Source organism: Octopus bimaculoides, chromosome 3 (genome assembly GCF_001194135.2).
Source record: "Octopus bimaculoides isolate UCB-OBI-ISO-001 chromosome 3, ASM119413v2, whole genome shotgun sequence".
Lineage (NCBI taxonomy): Eukaryota > Metazoa > Mollusca > Cephalopoda > Octopoda > Octopodidae > Octopus > Octopus bimaculoides.
Window position 1 is genome coordinate 11494715 of NC_068983.1, and position 18614 is coordinate 11513328.

Consider the following 18614-nt stretch of genomic DNA (forward strand, 5'->3'; position numbering starts at 1 on the left):
TTTTTTCATGTGCCACCAGCACAAGTGCCAGTAAGGTGACGCTGGTAACGATCACGCTCAAATGGTGCTATTTACGTGACACTGGCATGGAAGCCAGACAGCTGCTCTGGCAACGATCATGCTTGGACGGTGCTCTTAGTGCTCCACTGGTACAGGTGTCACCATGATTTCGATTTCACTTGCCCCAACAGGTCTTCACAAGCCAAGTTTAGTGTCCAATGAAGGAGAGGCAGGCATGTGTGCCAGTCGTCGAATTTGGTTCGATTTCGATTTCACTTGCCTCAACAGGTCTTCGCCAGCAGAGTTTAGTGTCCAATGAGAGAAAGGTATGCATAAGTGGGCTGGCTACACCCCTGGCAGAAGCCTCGGATTATGCTCTCACTTGGCTTGCCGGGTCTTCTCATGCACCTCAATTAGTATTGGATTGTTCATTTGTTACAACTTCCACTCACATTGGCCACACAACCACATGTCTTGCAAAGTTAAAAATATCTAGGTTTACTGCACATCACAAGAACATTATAGTCGTATGGGCTTACACTATAAGGTACTCTCAATGTACAAGCAGCATTAAAGAGACTGGTTTAGGATTCTGAGCCATAGTCTCCTGCAAGAAGAAAACTGGGAGACAACAATATTTATTAAAATGACTCCAGTATTTGACTGATACTTTATTTTATCAATTCTGGAAGGATATAGGATAGGAGCACTCTGTCGGTTACGACGATGAGGGTCCCAGCTGATCCGATCAACGGAACAGCTTTCTCGTGAAATTAACGTGCAAGTGGCTGAGCACTCCACAGACACATGTACCCTTAACGTAGTTCTCAGGGAGATTCAGCATGACACATAGCGTGACAAGGCCGGCCCTTTGAAATACAGGTCCTACTCATTTTTGCCAGCTGAGTGAACTGGAGCAACGTGAAATAAAGTGTCTTGCTCAAGGACACTACGCGTCGCCGGGAATCGAACTCATGACCTTATGATCATGAGCTGAATGCCCCTAACCACTAAGCTATGCGTCTTTACTCTGGAAGGATAAAAAGCAAGCTGGCCCTTAATGGAGTAATGGTTATTAATTGTTGTTTACTTACTTCCCATTATTCAAACTTGTGACACAATCACACCATTTTAACTTTTAATTAATCCAAATTCAAAATCAAGTAGAAAGGATAAATGAAAGTTCTAACCTGCAAAACCCTTCCTTGGTAAGATTCATTAAAAACTAATTGTTGCTGATATAGAGGATCTAATGTCCTCCTTGCAATAGTGGTCTTCTGCTTCTCTACTGTATGTTTGGCCTGGATTAAATAGACTTTCACATAGGGAGCTGAAACAGACATGTCAATTTATTAGGTTTCCATTTTCGAGAATTATGACAAAAAGACAGGAAAAAAAAAAAAATTAAAATCATTAATTTTATTTGAAGCTGTGAAAATAAAGAAATTCTCGTTTTAATGGTTTAACAGAAACGATTTTCAATCCTTATCCATGTCATCAAGAGCTTTAAGAGTTTGAAACATAAAATATTTACACTTTATGCTTCAAAAGACACAATGTCATAAAACCTGTACCTTTTAGATAGCTAATTTTAATTAAGAAATATTTTTGCTCAGCAATGAATTATGTTTCAGTGAACAAGTTTATAAAACCAATTAGTTACCAAAAATCAGACTAGTTCCCCACCCCAACTGAATTTTGAAGTTGTCTTCCTTACCTTTCTTGATAAGAATTATCATTAATACTGATGATTATTGTCAAACGTAATGTTTATTTATTCACATTGCTTTGAATTATTCATGCATTATTTTGTAGCTTTGAGATTTTGATGAGGTAACTGTTAATTTTTAGAATGATATTGTAGTGTTGATGTGAAAGGCCAGATTGTCTCAGTTTGAACATAAAACCATAAAACAGGTAGAATATTTTGGCTGGATAAGGCCAGTTTAAATGCAAAAGGGCTAATTAATGAAGACCCTGTCTGAATACCAGAACATTAATCAATGTTTAAAACTTAAGATAAACAGGGGAGAAAACCCCAAACTCTCAACAAATCAAAATTGATAAATTATGAGTCAGAGACCCTTACTTTAATTAATTTTTCTAGAATATTTCTAGAAGGAGGTATGTGAAACAGAAAAAAGAAAAGATTAAAATTACAAGATATAAGCAAGAATATATTTACAAAGAGAAAGCAAAACACAAATACAAACAAACTTACCAGGTAAAACTTTGGCACCAGGCTTAGCCATTAGGCCACGAGCTCTAATTACTTCAACTTCTAAGTGGCCTTTTCGATCATAAAGGCCAAGCTGAATTTCTCCCAGACATGGAGCCCCAAGTACCTGTCTCCCAACAAGTTGTGAAGGGCCCAAACCTTCCACAAAGTCACCATAGTGGCTTGGAGGCAACCACATTCTACAAAAAATATGGAGAATAACAACAGCCTATTATTTAAAAAAAAAAATTACTGTTTGGAAAGTTATATACAAAGCATAAAAGCTGTATATTTTAACATGTTCACACACTAAAACTGAAGAATAATTTAAAAAAACAGAACTATCAGAAGAATATTTTCAAAAAAAAAAAAAATGGAGAAAATACAGAATCTTAAACACAGGTGAATACACAGGATAATGGAATTCTAGATTTATCTAGGGAAAAGGTAGAATGATCATGACCGGAATACCACTGACCATAGATCTGCTCAATAAAGGCAGAGCAACAATAACCAAATAGTCGTATTCAGATCGTAGCTTAGAAAATATTATTTACATTGAAAGACTTTTAGATCTAAGCTTTAGATGGTGTTTGGTCTGTGAAGAAAGAGGAATTATGTGAAAACTGAATCCTTACACTGATGATTCAATGCTGCTGATGCTACCCATACTGCCATCAGTAGAATCACGGCTGCTCTGTTTAGCTAATCGACTTCTCATTTCAAGCCCGCCACCAACTTCCTCGCTGCGTATAACAGAACCCTTCTTTTTGTTTGTTTCTGTAAAAAAACAAATGGAAACATTCGTGAGCTGAGATTACTTTATACATACACACACACACACACACAACATACATAATACACATGCACACACACACACACACATACATAAATGCATGTATATATACATCTATATGCCCATACATATATACGCATTTATATATATATATATATTTCTTTTATTAGCCACACAGGGCGCAACAAAGATGGGACAAATACAATGTAGAGCTTTTCTTTTTGGGAGGGGGAAGGAAGAAAAAAAAAACAGTAGGGGTGTGTTGATCAAAAGGGATCATAGGAAGGGAAAAAAGGGGGGAGTTCGACCAAAAGGGATCGAAAAAAAAATATATATTTATATACACACACATACATACATACTAAAGTACATATAAAATGAATTAGTTAAAACAGATTATGAAAGTAGCAAACAATATTTAATATGGCACAAAAAAAGGATGTTATGTAACAATTACAGTTAATGCTACAAGAAAATTATGATTTAAATATTAGAACTAGACTGAAAAAAAAAAAACTGCACAAAAATAAAATTCTAATGATAATTTAACATGTGAAATATGTTCTTTAGGTAAGACAACAGCTGAAATAGCAGTAGTTCTATTTGATTTGGTCAACAAGAAATGGTGAAATATTTTAAAAATAAACTACTGAAAGAATTTTCATTATTGTGAATGACAAGAAATCCAACAGTTAGCACTAACTGAAGATTTGTTATGGTTTACCATAGAAACTTTTGTTACAAAGGATGTGTTGATCCTTCTTTGTATTATAAACAACTCATGATAGAGTTTCTTCTTTCATTTAACTAAGTTTTTTTTTTTAAACTACTAGCCTATTGACGTTCAAGTTAAATAAAAAAGCACATCAATTTCATCAGCCTGCAAGGTTATGAGAGCTGTCCATCGGCTGCTGACTAATAATGATTTATAAAAAGGCTGTTTTCATTATAGACATCAATTATCTTTTTATCTGGAAATCTTTCTCAGTGCCAGTCAGAACCAAAGTGAAGCCTGATGTGAGTCAGGTAAATTGAAGCAAAGTTATGTACCTTGTTTAAGTGCACAATGCATTGGCTCTTGTTAGGCATGAACTCCTGATCATGTGGTTTGTATCAGGCGTTGTTTACTATGGCTATTGAACTGACTCAATTTTTGTCATCTGAGAAGAGATAACATTTCCAGCCCAGCTGGTATTGGCTATAATCAGATATTTCCATGAATGGTTGTTTTAAATATTGGATACTATTCCTTTTAAATATTGGATGCTATTCCTTTAGAACAGCATAAGGCACATGGCTTAGTGGTTAAGGGTGTTGGACTCATGATTGTAAGATTGTGGTTTCAATTCCTGGACCAGGCAACATGTGTTCTTGAGCCAAACACTTCATTTCATGTTACTCCAGTCCTTTTAACTGTAAAAAATGAGTAATCCTGTTGAGGTGGGGAACTTATATGCCAGGGAAACCAGCTCTTATGAGTCAGCATGACTCTTGAAGGTGATTTTTTTTTTAACTCTAGAACAGTATTCAACCATTAAACAAAGAATTAAGAATACTATATTATTCTTTGGCTGAGCAAATAACATAAGAGATATCTGTAAATTAGATACATATCAGAAATATTACATTTAATCAGTAAAACTAAGTTACAATGTTTTGAAATTATTTCCTATCTTTTAAATAATGTCAAATAATTTTAATTTAATGAATAAAAAAGAAACAATAAAATGAAAATAAGATAAAAATACAACTTGCTCAAGATGAAATTCATAGTAATAATGGTAACATTTCATTTAAAAAAAACTAATCTTAGTGTACTGACCTTCAGAGCAAGTCATACAGGAAGGTATAAATTTCATCCCATGTTATGACAAAAATTAGAACTTGGTCATGCTTTCAATTCAGAAAGTCAAAACCATATTTATGATCTATTTTATTTTCAACAAACTTCATTGCGAGATAGTCTTACTTTGTATGGTATAAAGTACATAATGATTTTTTTCTCCAATTTTATATAGATTAGGAAAGAAAGATTTATTTAATATAGAAAGTAATGGAAAATCTTGGTCTGAGCCAGTTAGGCAGGGAATAAGCTGATTGCACATAGCTCACATTGTTAGGTAGGTAAAGCCTTTAGCAGAAAAGAATAAGATCGGGGTTGAGTATAATCCCAGTTGTGAGGTGTAATAATGTGATTCCATGCCTGTGATCAGTTTCAATGCAGTGAATTTGTTCAATTATGTCAAATGATCAGAGACTATCAAACTGACATTAATTTCTAAATTAAACACACACAGTTTACACATTTTAAATGAAGCAGTCATTTATTTAAGTACAGAGAATTCTAAAATAAACCAAAATGACAAAAAATAATTTTCAAGAGACAGTTCCAGATGGATTTAAAGCAACATATGTTAAAAATTTGATACACCAACATCTTATTAAAAAGCCATAAAAGAAAACATGATTACAATGGTGTGGGATAATAATAATAATAATAACATTATAAATTTGACTTGCACTCAATGACAAAGATGAAAAAAAAATAACAAGGAAAATGTAAAAGATAATGAATAAAGATGGAAAATGAGTAAATAAACAAGTGCTATCTAATGAGAAAGAGAAACAGAGGAGAGAAAGAGAGAAAAAGAAAGAGAGAGAAAGAATGAAAGAGGTAGAGAGGGAGAGATAGACAGACAGAAAAAGAGAAAATGAAGCTTCACCCAATCTGTGTTTTAGATGACAAAGATATATGTTATCCTAATAAAATGCAAATTTTTTCAGGGTGTTTTAATTTGAGCAGAGTAGAATTCGGATGGAGAGCTGGACTAAATAGTAAACAATATCTCTGATATTTTAAAGTTCAAATTCCAACAGGATCAAATATAATAACTATCAGTAATATACTAATTCGGGTTAATTAGTTATATACCTTTTTTTTTTTACACAAATATCACTATTTAATCAAAAGCAAACTCTTATTGTACAATGATTAAGCTAATTGAATGAATGATGTAAATGAAATGGAAATACTTTTCTAATTGCTGTTGATCTAAGTTTCTAAGAAATATATATATATATAATGTTATGTAATATATAATGTAACTTAACAATTTTGAAATTACTCTCTTTTATAAGTGTTCTTAAAAGGAGTAACCATCAAAAATCTATGTTCTTCCTCTCCAAAACTCTAAATTTTGTGTTTATATAAGTAACAAATATTTTATGCCTTTATTAATATATGTTTCAGGTAAACAACTAAAAAACAACAGCCACTTGGTTTTATATGTTTTTATATGGCATAGGGAAAAAAATGCTCAGCCATGACATATCTTATGTGGCAAATTAGTTAAAATGTTTAAAATATCTAAAATTCTAAAACTATTTGATCTATGTAAAAATTAAAAAAATCTTCATCATTAAATATGGTAACCTATTACGTATTCTGAAATTGAATTTAATTGAAACAAATTTGTATAACATTTTACACTCTGAACATATCTGTTAATTCTCAAAATCATTGATAGAGCCACAGTAGCACAGTAGTAGTATATATCAAAGATAGACAGGTTTAGCCAATGTGTGTGTGCGTATATATACATATATAAAATTTAACACCAGTTTAGCCTTGATTAAACAGATTTATGATCAAGGGTATTCCAGCTATGACTATTCCCTCTTTATGAGGAGGTCCTGATAAGTTCCTGGCTCTTTGGGTAAAAGAAAATACAGGAGGATCAGTTAATTATGATTTTCATTCAACATATTTCCCTCTCAGATTCACACACTTATTACAGTGGTCCTTCAGTTTTTATAAGCCCTGTAAAAAAACTGAGAATTTTGGGCTTCCAGCCAGGCCTTTTGCGATACCCTTAAAGCCAGGAACTTTTCAGTCCCTCCTCATATATACACAACTACATTATTCAATGTATCCCTTCTTAAGGGTGTAATTTAAGGAAGATTTGGTTACTGGTTCTAATAGGTTAATTGGCAACATACTGGTGACCCCTCAAAACAGGAACATTGTGTTTCATTTCTGAGCAGACACACGTAAGTGTATGCACGCACATTTGCATAAATATGTATACACACATATAGGCGCAGGAGTGGCTGTGTGGTAAGTAGCTTGCTTACCAACCACATGGTTCCGGGTTCATTCCCACTGTGTGGCACCTTGAGCAAGTGTCTTCTACTATAGTCTTGGACTGACCAAAGCCTTGTGAGTGGATTTGGTAGACAGAAACTGAAAGAAGCGCATCGTATATATATATATATATATATATATATATATATATATATATATGTGTGTGTGTGTGTATGTGTATATGTTAGTGTGTCTGTGTTTGTCCCCCCCCAACACCGCTTGACAACCGATGGTGGTGAGTTTATGTCCCCCGAATAACTTAGCGGTTCGGCAAAAGAGAATAAGTACTAGGCTTCCAAAGAATAAGTCCTGGGGTCGATTTGCTCGACAAAAGGCGGTGCTCCAGCATGGCCACAGTCAAATGACTAAAACAAGTAAAAAAGTAAAAGAGAGAGAGAGAGTAAAGAGAGTACATGTACATACAGATACACAATTTAAATATATACATACTAATATGTATATATATGTATGCTTGTGTATCTGCCTGTGTACAATCTATTTAATAAAAAGCCTTGAAACTTATTCAAAATTAAATTTTAGTTGTTTAGTGTCAAGTCAAGCCTGATTTAGCAAATCTATTATCAAAAGCATTCCATCTATGACCACCCCATCTTTTTGTATACACAAGACTACATTCCTAATGTGTTTTTCCTTTTTAAGATGGTAAGTGTAATTTGAAGGAGATCTGACTGCTATTTCTGGCAAGATAACAGACCCTGTACAGGCTTCCTTATTTGCTCTTGGTTTTTATATTTAGTGTTGCCTACACCACTTCCCTAAACTAATTGTAAGCATAATATATTATTTTTTTGAGTCAACTCACTACATACATATAGTCTATTTCTATTTGTTGCAAGCATCTTAAAATATCCCTCAAAGTAACTCTCTCTCTCCTAACAACTATCAACTGTTGTATTTCACATTCATACAGTCAGTCGAGTATACCTCCACTGACACTGTATTGCCATTTATGTACTCAGTCCTCACCTACTTAAATGACTATTTTCACATGGAAGCATGAATTAGATGAGTATCTGAAATTTGTCTTTCTTAAACTTGCTACACAGCATCAAATACTTTTTTGTTTGCTTAGATGATAAAAATGGAGATGATGATGATGACTGAGGTGATGATAATGATGAAGATGATGATGACAATAATAATGATAATAATGATAAACCAAGTAACAATACAAGATAAATATTCATATTTTACTTATATAACTATTGTTATTAATTTTTTTTTTGTTTTACGATTATCTAAATAGCATTATGACTTTAAACTTATAATTTAAGGCTAAGTTTAGAAAATTGGTTCACTTTTTAAAAATCTTATTTCAAGATAATTTCTTTTTTGAAGTGATTTTAAATTCTCAAATGCAGGATAATGCTAATAATATAGCCTGAACAGGATAAGCTACCCCTATTTTACAGAAAAAAGTGTTGGCGGCCAGCTATGAGACCCGAACTCACACCTCCGTGATTACGCGTCACGGTGCTCTAGACCGATTAAGCTAAACTGCCCTCACCACAAATTCTTCTGCAAATTTAAGATGTATAGAAATCTCGCTTTATGAGATGCTATCATACGTTAAATTCAAATTACGATGAACGTAAACAAACAAACAAAGTTTGCTTTTAGAAGTGTTGAGATGTCTTAGAACTCGATGTTTGATTTTACTGTTTTAACTATAATTGACCAACTAATGTCCTCTAATTCTAGTTGTATATTTGACTATAAACTTATGAGACTACTTTAGTTTCTTGTGTCGAGTAACGCATGCATAGACACACTAACCCAACCCTTTGAAAATTACTTCTGAACAAAACCCAGCTCAAATTTGAATCACCCTTGAATCAATTTGTCTTAATAACAACAAAATATGTTAATGGTGATAAATTGGAGGAAATTAATAAAATAAGACAAAATAATGTGATGATAAAATAATGTTTTATAATTAAGGTTCTCAGCATCAGTTAGCTAAATATTTTAAGCAGGTTTCCTAACCATTTATAAACAATAAGTAACTGCTTTTAATAAGTATTATGATTTTCCCAGAGCTCAACAGAGTAAATGATACTTCACCTAATATGATCAATGAGTGGCAAAAATGTTATCATGACACTTGGAAAAGGGGGGCCTATAAACGCTTGCACGCACGCTGCTCCATACTTACAGTTGTGATGAGTAGGCAAAGAACAACCAATGGAGTTAGTGATGTTACAACATCGAATCACTGGTGACGAACCACTTGACAATAGCTGAAAACAATCACTTTGCTGCTGCTTTTGGTAAGATCTACATAGATATTTCGAGCCATCAAACCGACCAAAATGGTCATCACGACGAGGTAGCAGAGATGTAGGAGTAGGAAGATAAGGTTTTGCTGATAACCAGCTGGACAAGAAACCCAGGGTAGATTGAAGTAAAAAGAGTGGCACTAGTAGCAGTGAATGCAAATATTGGTAGAAGTAATAGCAGATATAGGTCATGATATAGCTGCTATAGGGGAGTACACTATGACTGAATGAAGGAGACCAAAAAAAGAATAAAGAAATTGTTCAAATTAACTCTTGGAAGTTTAAGCTTATCTTCTCCATGTCAAATGTTTTTTCTGTTATAAACTACAATTTGTAGTTGAGTCATATATTCAAATCTCAACTAACTTATAGATGAAACTTAAAAGAGACATCAATAAAAGCAATTATAGGTAATTCTAGTTTATTACTACCACTTATTCTATCACCTTTGAAAGGCCAAAAAGTTACTACTGGCAGGAATTGAATTCATAAAAGCAAGGTGCATATCTAAATTGTGTATGACATCAATTTTGGCACACTATAACTCCTGCTTCAATAAAAAAAAAGTCATGGAAATTATTTGGATGATAGCTTATAGATGTTAATTTTGAAACATCTTATCAAACACTTTGCTGATTTCAGTCTGTGATCAAAAAAAGAGTAGAAACTTAACTAAATCCAGTGACTTAGGTATGAAAGCTTAGCTCTGAGCTCTGTATATTTTACATTTTCAGAGACATAAAACAAACATCCCAGTATAATTCATGAAAGTTTTGCAGCCCATTTATCATTATAAAGAAGATATGAAAACACTGAATATTATAAACTGCATTTCCCTAACATTCTGCGTTAGGAAATCATTTCAAATGATATAAATGATAAAGATTCATTATCATTGAAAATATCTTTGCTAACATGATAGATTGCTAGCCACTACACATTCTTTATTTTCTCTCCTTGTTTCTTTCTGTGTTCCTTTCTGTGGAAGAGCGTAGGCTCAAAACGTTAAAGACTTTTTCACTTCCTGAGCATTAAACTAATACATCGGTTTATTGTCTACACCACCTGTCTTTGTCTTTTGCTTTTTTTTGTGAATTCTCCCTATATATATATATATGTAGGATGACAAATTTTCAAGGTAAATATATCACTAATTTTAATTTGTAGAGAAGAAATGGAGAAGAGCTTTAATTGAAATATTGATATATTTTCTGTTAATAATAGGTAATGCAGTGAACATGATCAAATTTTGGTCTATGACTTCAAGCCGATTGTGTAAGCCAGTAGCAGCATAAGTGGTCCCAAGTCTTTAGTTGAAATCTTCAGGATACATCATTTTGGTGGATTGGAGGGAAGGAATGGAAAGAAGAAACAGAATAAGGAAACTAAGAGCTATTTGAGGAATGGCAAAAGTGGCAGCAACAGTAAGAGTGGCAATGACAGCAGAAGTAAGAGTGACAGCAAATGCTAGAATTCTAGCAAGCAACAGGCAGGCTGGTTGGCTGGCTGGTTGGCTGGCTAGCTGGCTGGTTGCTCTGCTGAAGCAAAACTCTGGGAAGGCAGTGTTGCAAAGAAAGCATCATAGAGATTGGAGAAATCAGTCTATGTGCATTTATATGTAGATAAATTTGCAAATAGAAAAAAAAAAAAAGTCTAAAACTAGATTGAAAACTTTTGGGTCTGCTTTACCAGATATAACTGCAAACCTTTTTACTTTATTACAACCATTTCTCTGCTACTAACACATCTTTATTTGTTTACAGAAGAATCTACATAAAGTATCTAATTTTAATGTTTGCACACTGAGAAAGGACAGTGTAGTTTTTATTAAGATAGATAGGCTGTTAATCTAGAAAAAGTTGAATATTAAAATCCTTGATTACAATAAGCAAAATGTCTATAGAATATATATACTAATGTTTTAAATTTGAATTAATAAAACAGAATTAAAAATAGAAAAACATTATTTCACAATATTTGATACAGCGCTAACTATGAAAGGAAAAAGGATAGAAAATAGAAAAGCTTTTGGAAGCTACATTAGAATTTAATTCAGAATATTCTAAAATGACAAGCAAATCTTTTTCTTGTCCTTTTCTAAAGGAATACACTAAGTCCAATAATGAGTTTATTCAAGCCTATAAGTGTACAATTTCAACAAATCAGCAACATACTTTTTCAATTTTAGTATTCTACATTAGTTTTAAATATTGAATTTTATATAATTTTTGTAACTATTTCTTTCTAATTTCTTTGACTGTTGCATTTAATGTACACTTTATCAGTTTTAATTTCAAATTAATAAGGCTATACAAAAAAAAAAAGCATTAAGATAGAATTGAATTACTCCTGTAGTTTGTTGCATTGTAAGTGACATAAAGTTAGAGATATTTTGAGACTTATTTATAATAAAAAGTAGGTACAGGTATAGCTGTGTAATTCAAAAGCTCACCTTGCAACAATATGGGATCATGTTCAATACTAATGCATGACACCTTGAGAATGTGCTTTCTACCATAGCTTCAGGTCGACCAATTTCAGAGTTTATATTTAAAAAAATGCTTTCTTTATGTTTCCTTTCCTGGGAATGTTACAAATCCCTTTTTTTATATTTCTGAAAATAGAATTCAGATATTGCACCCTCATCCCTCAAGTTGGATATATTAATGCTCAAACATACTTCTATTCCAGAATCAAAACCAGTGCAAGAACTGGAATTAGTTTTGCTTCCTTTCAAGAAGACCCTGGTAAGTTGATAGCAACTTGGTAGAGAGTGAAAGGGTGGATTCTGCATGCATTAACAATAAAAGAATAAAGAGTTACTATGAATCATTAGGAACTGCTCATTCTTGGACAGTTTGATTACTTCTCCTTGATCTAGTTCCTTCTACTATTAAGATTATAAATAAAATGGAGAAGATCCAATACTCTTGTAGTATATTTGAAGAGTCAGTTAATCAGTTTAAAATGGAGTCACTCATAATATTTCCTTTGTAAAGGGATTAACCTTCTTTCAGTAATAAGTGAAGAGAATAGAATCCTCCCTATGCTTGCAAAATACTCCATCTTTATAATATCTCAATACCTCAAGTATGAGGACAATAAGCAATATGGAAGGATCACAGATAATATTTAGAAATAATTCTCTAACTGAAAATTTTGAGTATTGTTTTACTAAGACAATTCTTGATTCACTTATTCAGTTGTAGCTATAGTTCTAAGTAGGTATCAAGAAAAACCAATTCCGAGTGTTCTTTAAGATTTCTTATTTAGGATGAAACTAAATTTGAAGCTGTCATTTAGAATTTTATAATCTATTTTAACTCTATTTTAACACTATTAGTTGAATTAACAGCTTTATAGCTTTTACCATGCTTTATTCCAAAACAACAGACCTCTCAGGATAAAATAGTAGAAATATCAAAGATCATGCAATCAAAAAGTTTTTGTTAGACAACCAAGTGTTGAAGAAAGAGATAATGTTTTCAAACAGGATGGGGGGAAATTGATACAATTACTTAATCAGTAATTACAAGAGGACACATCTTGTGTGTTCTATCACAAGGTTAAATTGTTAGCAACCACTGTTGTGTACTTAGCAGCATATATATATATATATATATATATATATATATATATAATGTTGTGGTCATCAACTTAATTTTGAGCATAACCACCTCCTTATTGCAGCTGTTTTCCTATATCAGGTTCATCAGCTTTTTTGATGACCACCTAGCTCTGACTTTGAAATTTTTCTCATAACGAATATAGCAAGGAATTTGGTCAAAGTCATTGAGAGTGGTTCTGCCCTTGTGCATTAAACTGAATTGGATTTTTCAACCCACTAGTAGAGATGAGCAAATCTTTAAACACAGGAAAGCTCAGATGAGGCTGATGGGGCCGCATGCATATAAACATCTTGATTTTAGTCTCCTGATGTGATCTTTCATGTGTGGCAAGACTGGTATTTGAAATATTAATATAATATTCATAATATACACACACATGTACATCATCATCGTAATCAATTAACGTCCAGTTTCTATGCTGGCATGGGCCAGGCAGCTTGACAGGAGCTGGTAAAACAGAGAACTGCACTAGGCTCCATTGCCTGTTTTGGCATGGTCTCTACAGCTGAATGCCCTTCCTAATGCCAATCACTTTACAGAGTGCTTTTTATGTGACTCTGTGGTTAAAAAGCTTGCTTTCAAACCATTTAGATTTGGGTTCAGTCCTATTGCACTGCACATTGAGCAAGTGTCTTCTACTATAGCCCTGGGCAGACCAATGCCTTGCAATCATAGCCCTGGGCTGACCAATGCCTTGCAAGTGAAAGGTAAAAGACAAAAAGATAAGATACATAGGTAAGATTGAAACACTGTTCCATTATGCTCACTTCTCAGTTTCTCAGGTGTCTTCAGATTGCATTTCAAAGAAGAAATTGTTTCAAGAAATGGTAACGGATTTATTGCTGATGTTAAATGTCAACCAATCAGATTGAAACCCTGAGAAATGACAATATTGAAACGGTAACCAACCTTAAAATATATTACTCCATAGCAAGTATTCAATATTCCTTATTTTATTTCTGCCACACATTTTCAAATTAGTACATTGTGTATAAGCATGCACACATGCACAGATAAATGCATATTAAGGTATATGTATGCATGTGTTGTGTGAATATATATATATATATATATATATATATATATATATATATATATATATATTTATATATATATGTACATATATATATTTGGTGTGTGTAAAAAAAAAACAGAATCCATGGAGACCAATGACTATCCGGTGGATTGCTGCAATGGCAAGAATTGTATTTACAGATATAAAAGTAAAATGATTTAAACAGGGATTTCTTTGCCCTTGTTGAAATTGATGCTGCTGCAATGTCAATCATTGGGTATGACAACTTCCTGTACTGCTTGGTTGACCATGCAAATGAAATACCTGTAATTAACTGCGTCTCCAGACATTTTATGCATCTCAGCAGTAATTTCTGATGGGCCAAGTGCTTCCATATCTTTAATTGCTCTCTCATACTGCTAGCAACTTAAATGGCCAGTCCTCCATTCAGGTTTACTTTGAGAAGACCCTTTTTCTGACATGCATTCTCTTCATTTAACAGTATTTTTATAATAGCACTTCTAGAAATCCTTGTTTTCAATGTCAGTAAAAGAAAGTGTTCCATTATTATTCTGTGCATACTTTTCCCTCTTCATATCGTGGTTCTTTCTAGTACACTGTCTTCCAATTCAAAACACCTCACATCATAGAACATTGGCAAACTTCTTATTTTCTGCTTCTCTCTTAGCTAAGAACATCTCTTATATCTAGCTCTTGGTATAATTCTCTGCTGGTCCCTTTCTTCCAATTTTTCCAAGCCTGTCTCATTGCTTTTTTTGTTCTGTTTAACTCATTGTTCCACAACCATGTTACCATTGTTCTGGTTGAGACTTTACACCAATAGCAGATTTGGTCTAACCCTCAGAAGAATGTCTTATAGGAACTCTTAATTGTCTTTTACATTATGAATTTCCATCTACCATTCTTCTTATCAAATGCTACAACTAGAATTTCTCCAAATTTCTGACTATTCAATGGATATTTAAGCTTCCATATCTTCATTCTCTAAACTGTTTTGTATCTCTCAGTCAGTTTGGGTATTATTCTGGAATTACCGATAACTCACCTATGATAGGTGGAACATTTTTCACCAAGGAAAGATTTAGCATTCATTACCATCAAAATATTTTTCAACTTATGTAAAATTAGCTATAAGTTTTAACATCCTACCAAATCAGAATATTCTTTTTTCTTCAAGTTAGAAATAATATGATTATTGCTTCTACAAGCTTATAATTTAGCTCACTTATTTGCTTACACACATACACGCTCTCTCTCTCACTCATACACACACACACATGTATATATAGTTATATACATACATACATACATATATATATATATATATATATATATATATATATATATATATATGTATGTATGTATGATATGAATACCTACATACACATGTGCACACTCAAACACATATTCTCTAATACTTACATAACTATATTTTAGAACATTTCATTTCAAATTGCTAAATTAATTATACTGGGAAACTTAAAAGAAATTATATTACAAATTATAATTATTTCCTTTATAGTCCAGAAAATTGTCTGAAATGCAGGACCCTTCAAGCTTTATTAAGAGTGAATGATTAGGTGAAGTGATAAAAAATAAAGGAGAAAAACATTAAAGAAGTAAAACTTTTAAAACATGCAAAAGGAAAAGACGAAAATATTCCTGAGTGAAGATATTTGTGAATGTCAGATTAGAAATCTAGACATTGCTTTGGTAACTGCTTATAGAAGTTTTGTTAATTCCTGTTACACAGGAAAACCTAAGAAGAATGAAGTTTATAACTGACAATTTTGGCACTAGTTTATTCATCAATGAAGTAGATAAAATATTAAATTAGTCTTTTTTAATAATTATACTGATAGGAATAAATCTTAAAAAGGAATGTGATTTCATGATGAGTACTAACTGTTAGGAGTAAAATTTAATGGTCATTGACATTAAAAAATGTCTCAGTTTCTTAAAGATGCTATTTCTATCTCAGTTGAAGAAAGTTTACAACTACAGTCTGAATAAGATATGTACAATTGTGTGCTAATTCTAGCACTTTGCTGAACAAACTATGTTCAACAAACAGTTATTCATTGGAGACAATAAAATGTTTAAAGAGTTAAAATTCCTATTAAGCTCTTCTGTATTTTCATAGAAGGTTGTTAATGATAAAGGAATACTTTTTTGGTGTATATAAGCTAAAGTGAAGTTTTAAAGAGCCTTGAGTAAGATATTGCAATAACAGAATTGGATATGGAAAACTATCTAAGAGTTCCACTGAACATTTCAGCATTTGCAGTGAAGCAAAAATATTTTCACATTATATTAATGTTCAGGCTTTAGCTACAAGTTTCACCAATATGATAATAATATTTTTATTTTTGATCCTTACAGTGGATAACATTAACTATTTGCTTGTTAAATTTTAAGAAAACAGTAATAGAAAACTTATTAGACAGTTAATTTTCTTCTTATGTTCTTTCAAATAAAAAAGTTTATTCACTATTTTTTGTTGTTAAGAATAAATAGTATAAGTGTTATTAGAATCATGCAGATGCAATGCTAATGGTAACAATGTACCCATTGAGAAAGAATCATGCTGGCAATGCAAAAGCAAGCAGTGTGAGGGAACAGGGTTACTGGATTGGGACAATGGAGAATGGGAGGAATTTTGTGTCATCGTAACCTACCTGCTAGCTGCACAGCACTACTACTTCGTCGGGAAAGCCCAACAAATGCTGCTACCTTGTGACCGAGGCTTGGCCGTCGTTTCCTACCTTCTATGACACTGGAAGATACAGCAGAATCCGAAATGCTTCCATCATTCCGTTCAAAACTTGAACTTTCGGAACTTGGGCTTCGAATAATCTGCCTCTTTGGAATTGTTGTTCGACTTTCCATCTTAGATGTGAATTCGCTAAAAGCAGGAATTAATTATACAAAGCATTAGACTAAGTGAATTGATATGAAAATGTTACTTAAATATAGAAATCATATCAAATGAAAAAAAAAATTTCAGTTAATTCCTAATTAGAAATGAATATAGAATTATTTTGATAAAATAGTAAAACGTACAATTAGATAAATATAATAAACAACAGTAAATATGAAAATTTAAAATAATTTCTGTAAATATAAATAAAATTAATGCAATTGTTTGATGGTCTCTGAGCTACACCATTAATTATAGCCAAGTTTAAAGGAAATGTATTTTCACTCAATTTAATACCATATCCTCATAAAGTTTCATTTTCTTTAATTATTTTTAGAAACAATTATTATTAACTTACAAAAGTAAGCAACAAAAAAAAAAGAGAAAGGAAAGAAAAATAAAAAATAAATAGGAGTGGCTGTGTGGTAAGTAGCTTGCTTACCAACCACATGGTTCTGGGTTCAGTCCCACTGCGTGGCACCTTGGGCAAGTGTCCACTACTATAGCCTTGGGCCGACCAAAGTCTTGTGAGTGGATTTGGTAGATGGAAACTGAAAGAAGCCATTCATATATATGTATGTATATATATATATATATATATATATATATATATATATATATATATATATATATATATACATATATATATATATATATATGTATGTGTGTGTATATGTTTGTCCCCCCAACATCGCTTGACAACCGATTCTGGTGTGTTTACATCCCCGTAACTTAGCAGTTCGGCTTAAAGAGACCGATAGAATAAGTACTAGGCTTACAAAGAATAAGTCCTGGGGTCGATTTGCTCGACTAAAGGCGGTGCTCCAGCATGGCCACAGTCAAATGACTGAGACAAGTAAAAGAGAAAAGAGAACTAAAATTCCTCTAATTAGGCTATTTTTGTTGTCCCAACAGTTCTACCAATTGTCTGCTCATTAAGAAGTCCGATTACTCCTTGTACCATGTAGCAGATTTTAGTAAGCTCCCTTAATTTGTAGTGCAAGTTTCATAAAGATTAATTATTAGAGCAAGTAGTTTTATAAATGAATGGCACAACATTTTAAAATTATTTTCTATACTTTAATTCTAATTATATACATGTATATATTATTCTTTTATTGGTTTCAGTCATTTGACTGTGGTCATGCTGGAGTACTGCCTTTAGTCGAACAAATCGACCCCAGGACTTATTCTTTGGAAGCCTAGTACTTATTCTAGCGATCTCTTTTACTGAATTGCTAAGTTACAGGAATATAAACACACGACGGGCTTCTTTCAGTTTCTGTCTACCAAATCCATTCACAAGGCTTTGGTCAGCCTGAGAAGACACTTGCCCAAGGTGCCACACAGTGGGACTGAACCCGGATCCATGTGGTTGGGAAGCAAGCTCATATATATATAACAAAGTAAAGTTGGGGGTTACTGCATGAGTAAAAATATAAGGAAAATAATCTGAAAATGCAGGAGTTTTTTCCTTGTATATATATATATATATATATATATATATATATAATAATAATAAAGTAAAGTTGTGGAATACCGTACAAGTGGAAATATATATGAAAGAAGGT

At 32.6% G+C, this 18614-nt stretch overlaps 1 protein-coding gene across 8 annotated transcripts in view; it reads right to left on the reverse strand.

Moving 5' to 3' along the window:
• The window catches only part of LOC106883284 (regulating synaptic membrane exocytosis protein 1), a 276467-nt gene that overhangs the window by 4014 nt on the left and 253839 nt on the right, over nt 1-18614 (reverse strand). For 7 of the 8 annotated variants that reach the window (XM_052966022.1, XM_052966021.1, XM_052966023.1 and 4 more), the window contains 4 exons: nt 16802-17028; nt 2857-2998; nt 2222-2418; nt 1191-1330 (listed from right to left, as the gene is read on the reverse strand). In XM_052966022.1, coding sequence (XP_052821982.1) covers nt 1191-1330; nt 2222-2418; nt 2857-2998; nt 16802-17028 — 706 coding nt within the window. The remainder of the gene's footprint in view (nt 1-1190; nt 1331-2221; nt 2419-2856; nt 2999-16801; nt 17029-18614) is intronic. The other variant, XM_052966024.1, reaches the window with a different exon arrangement.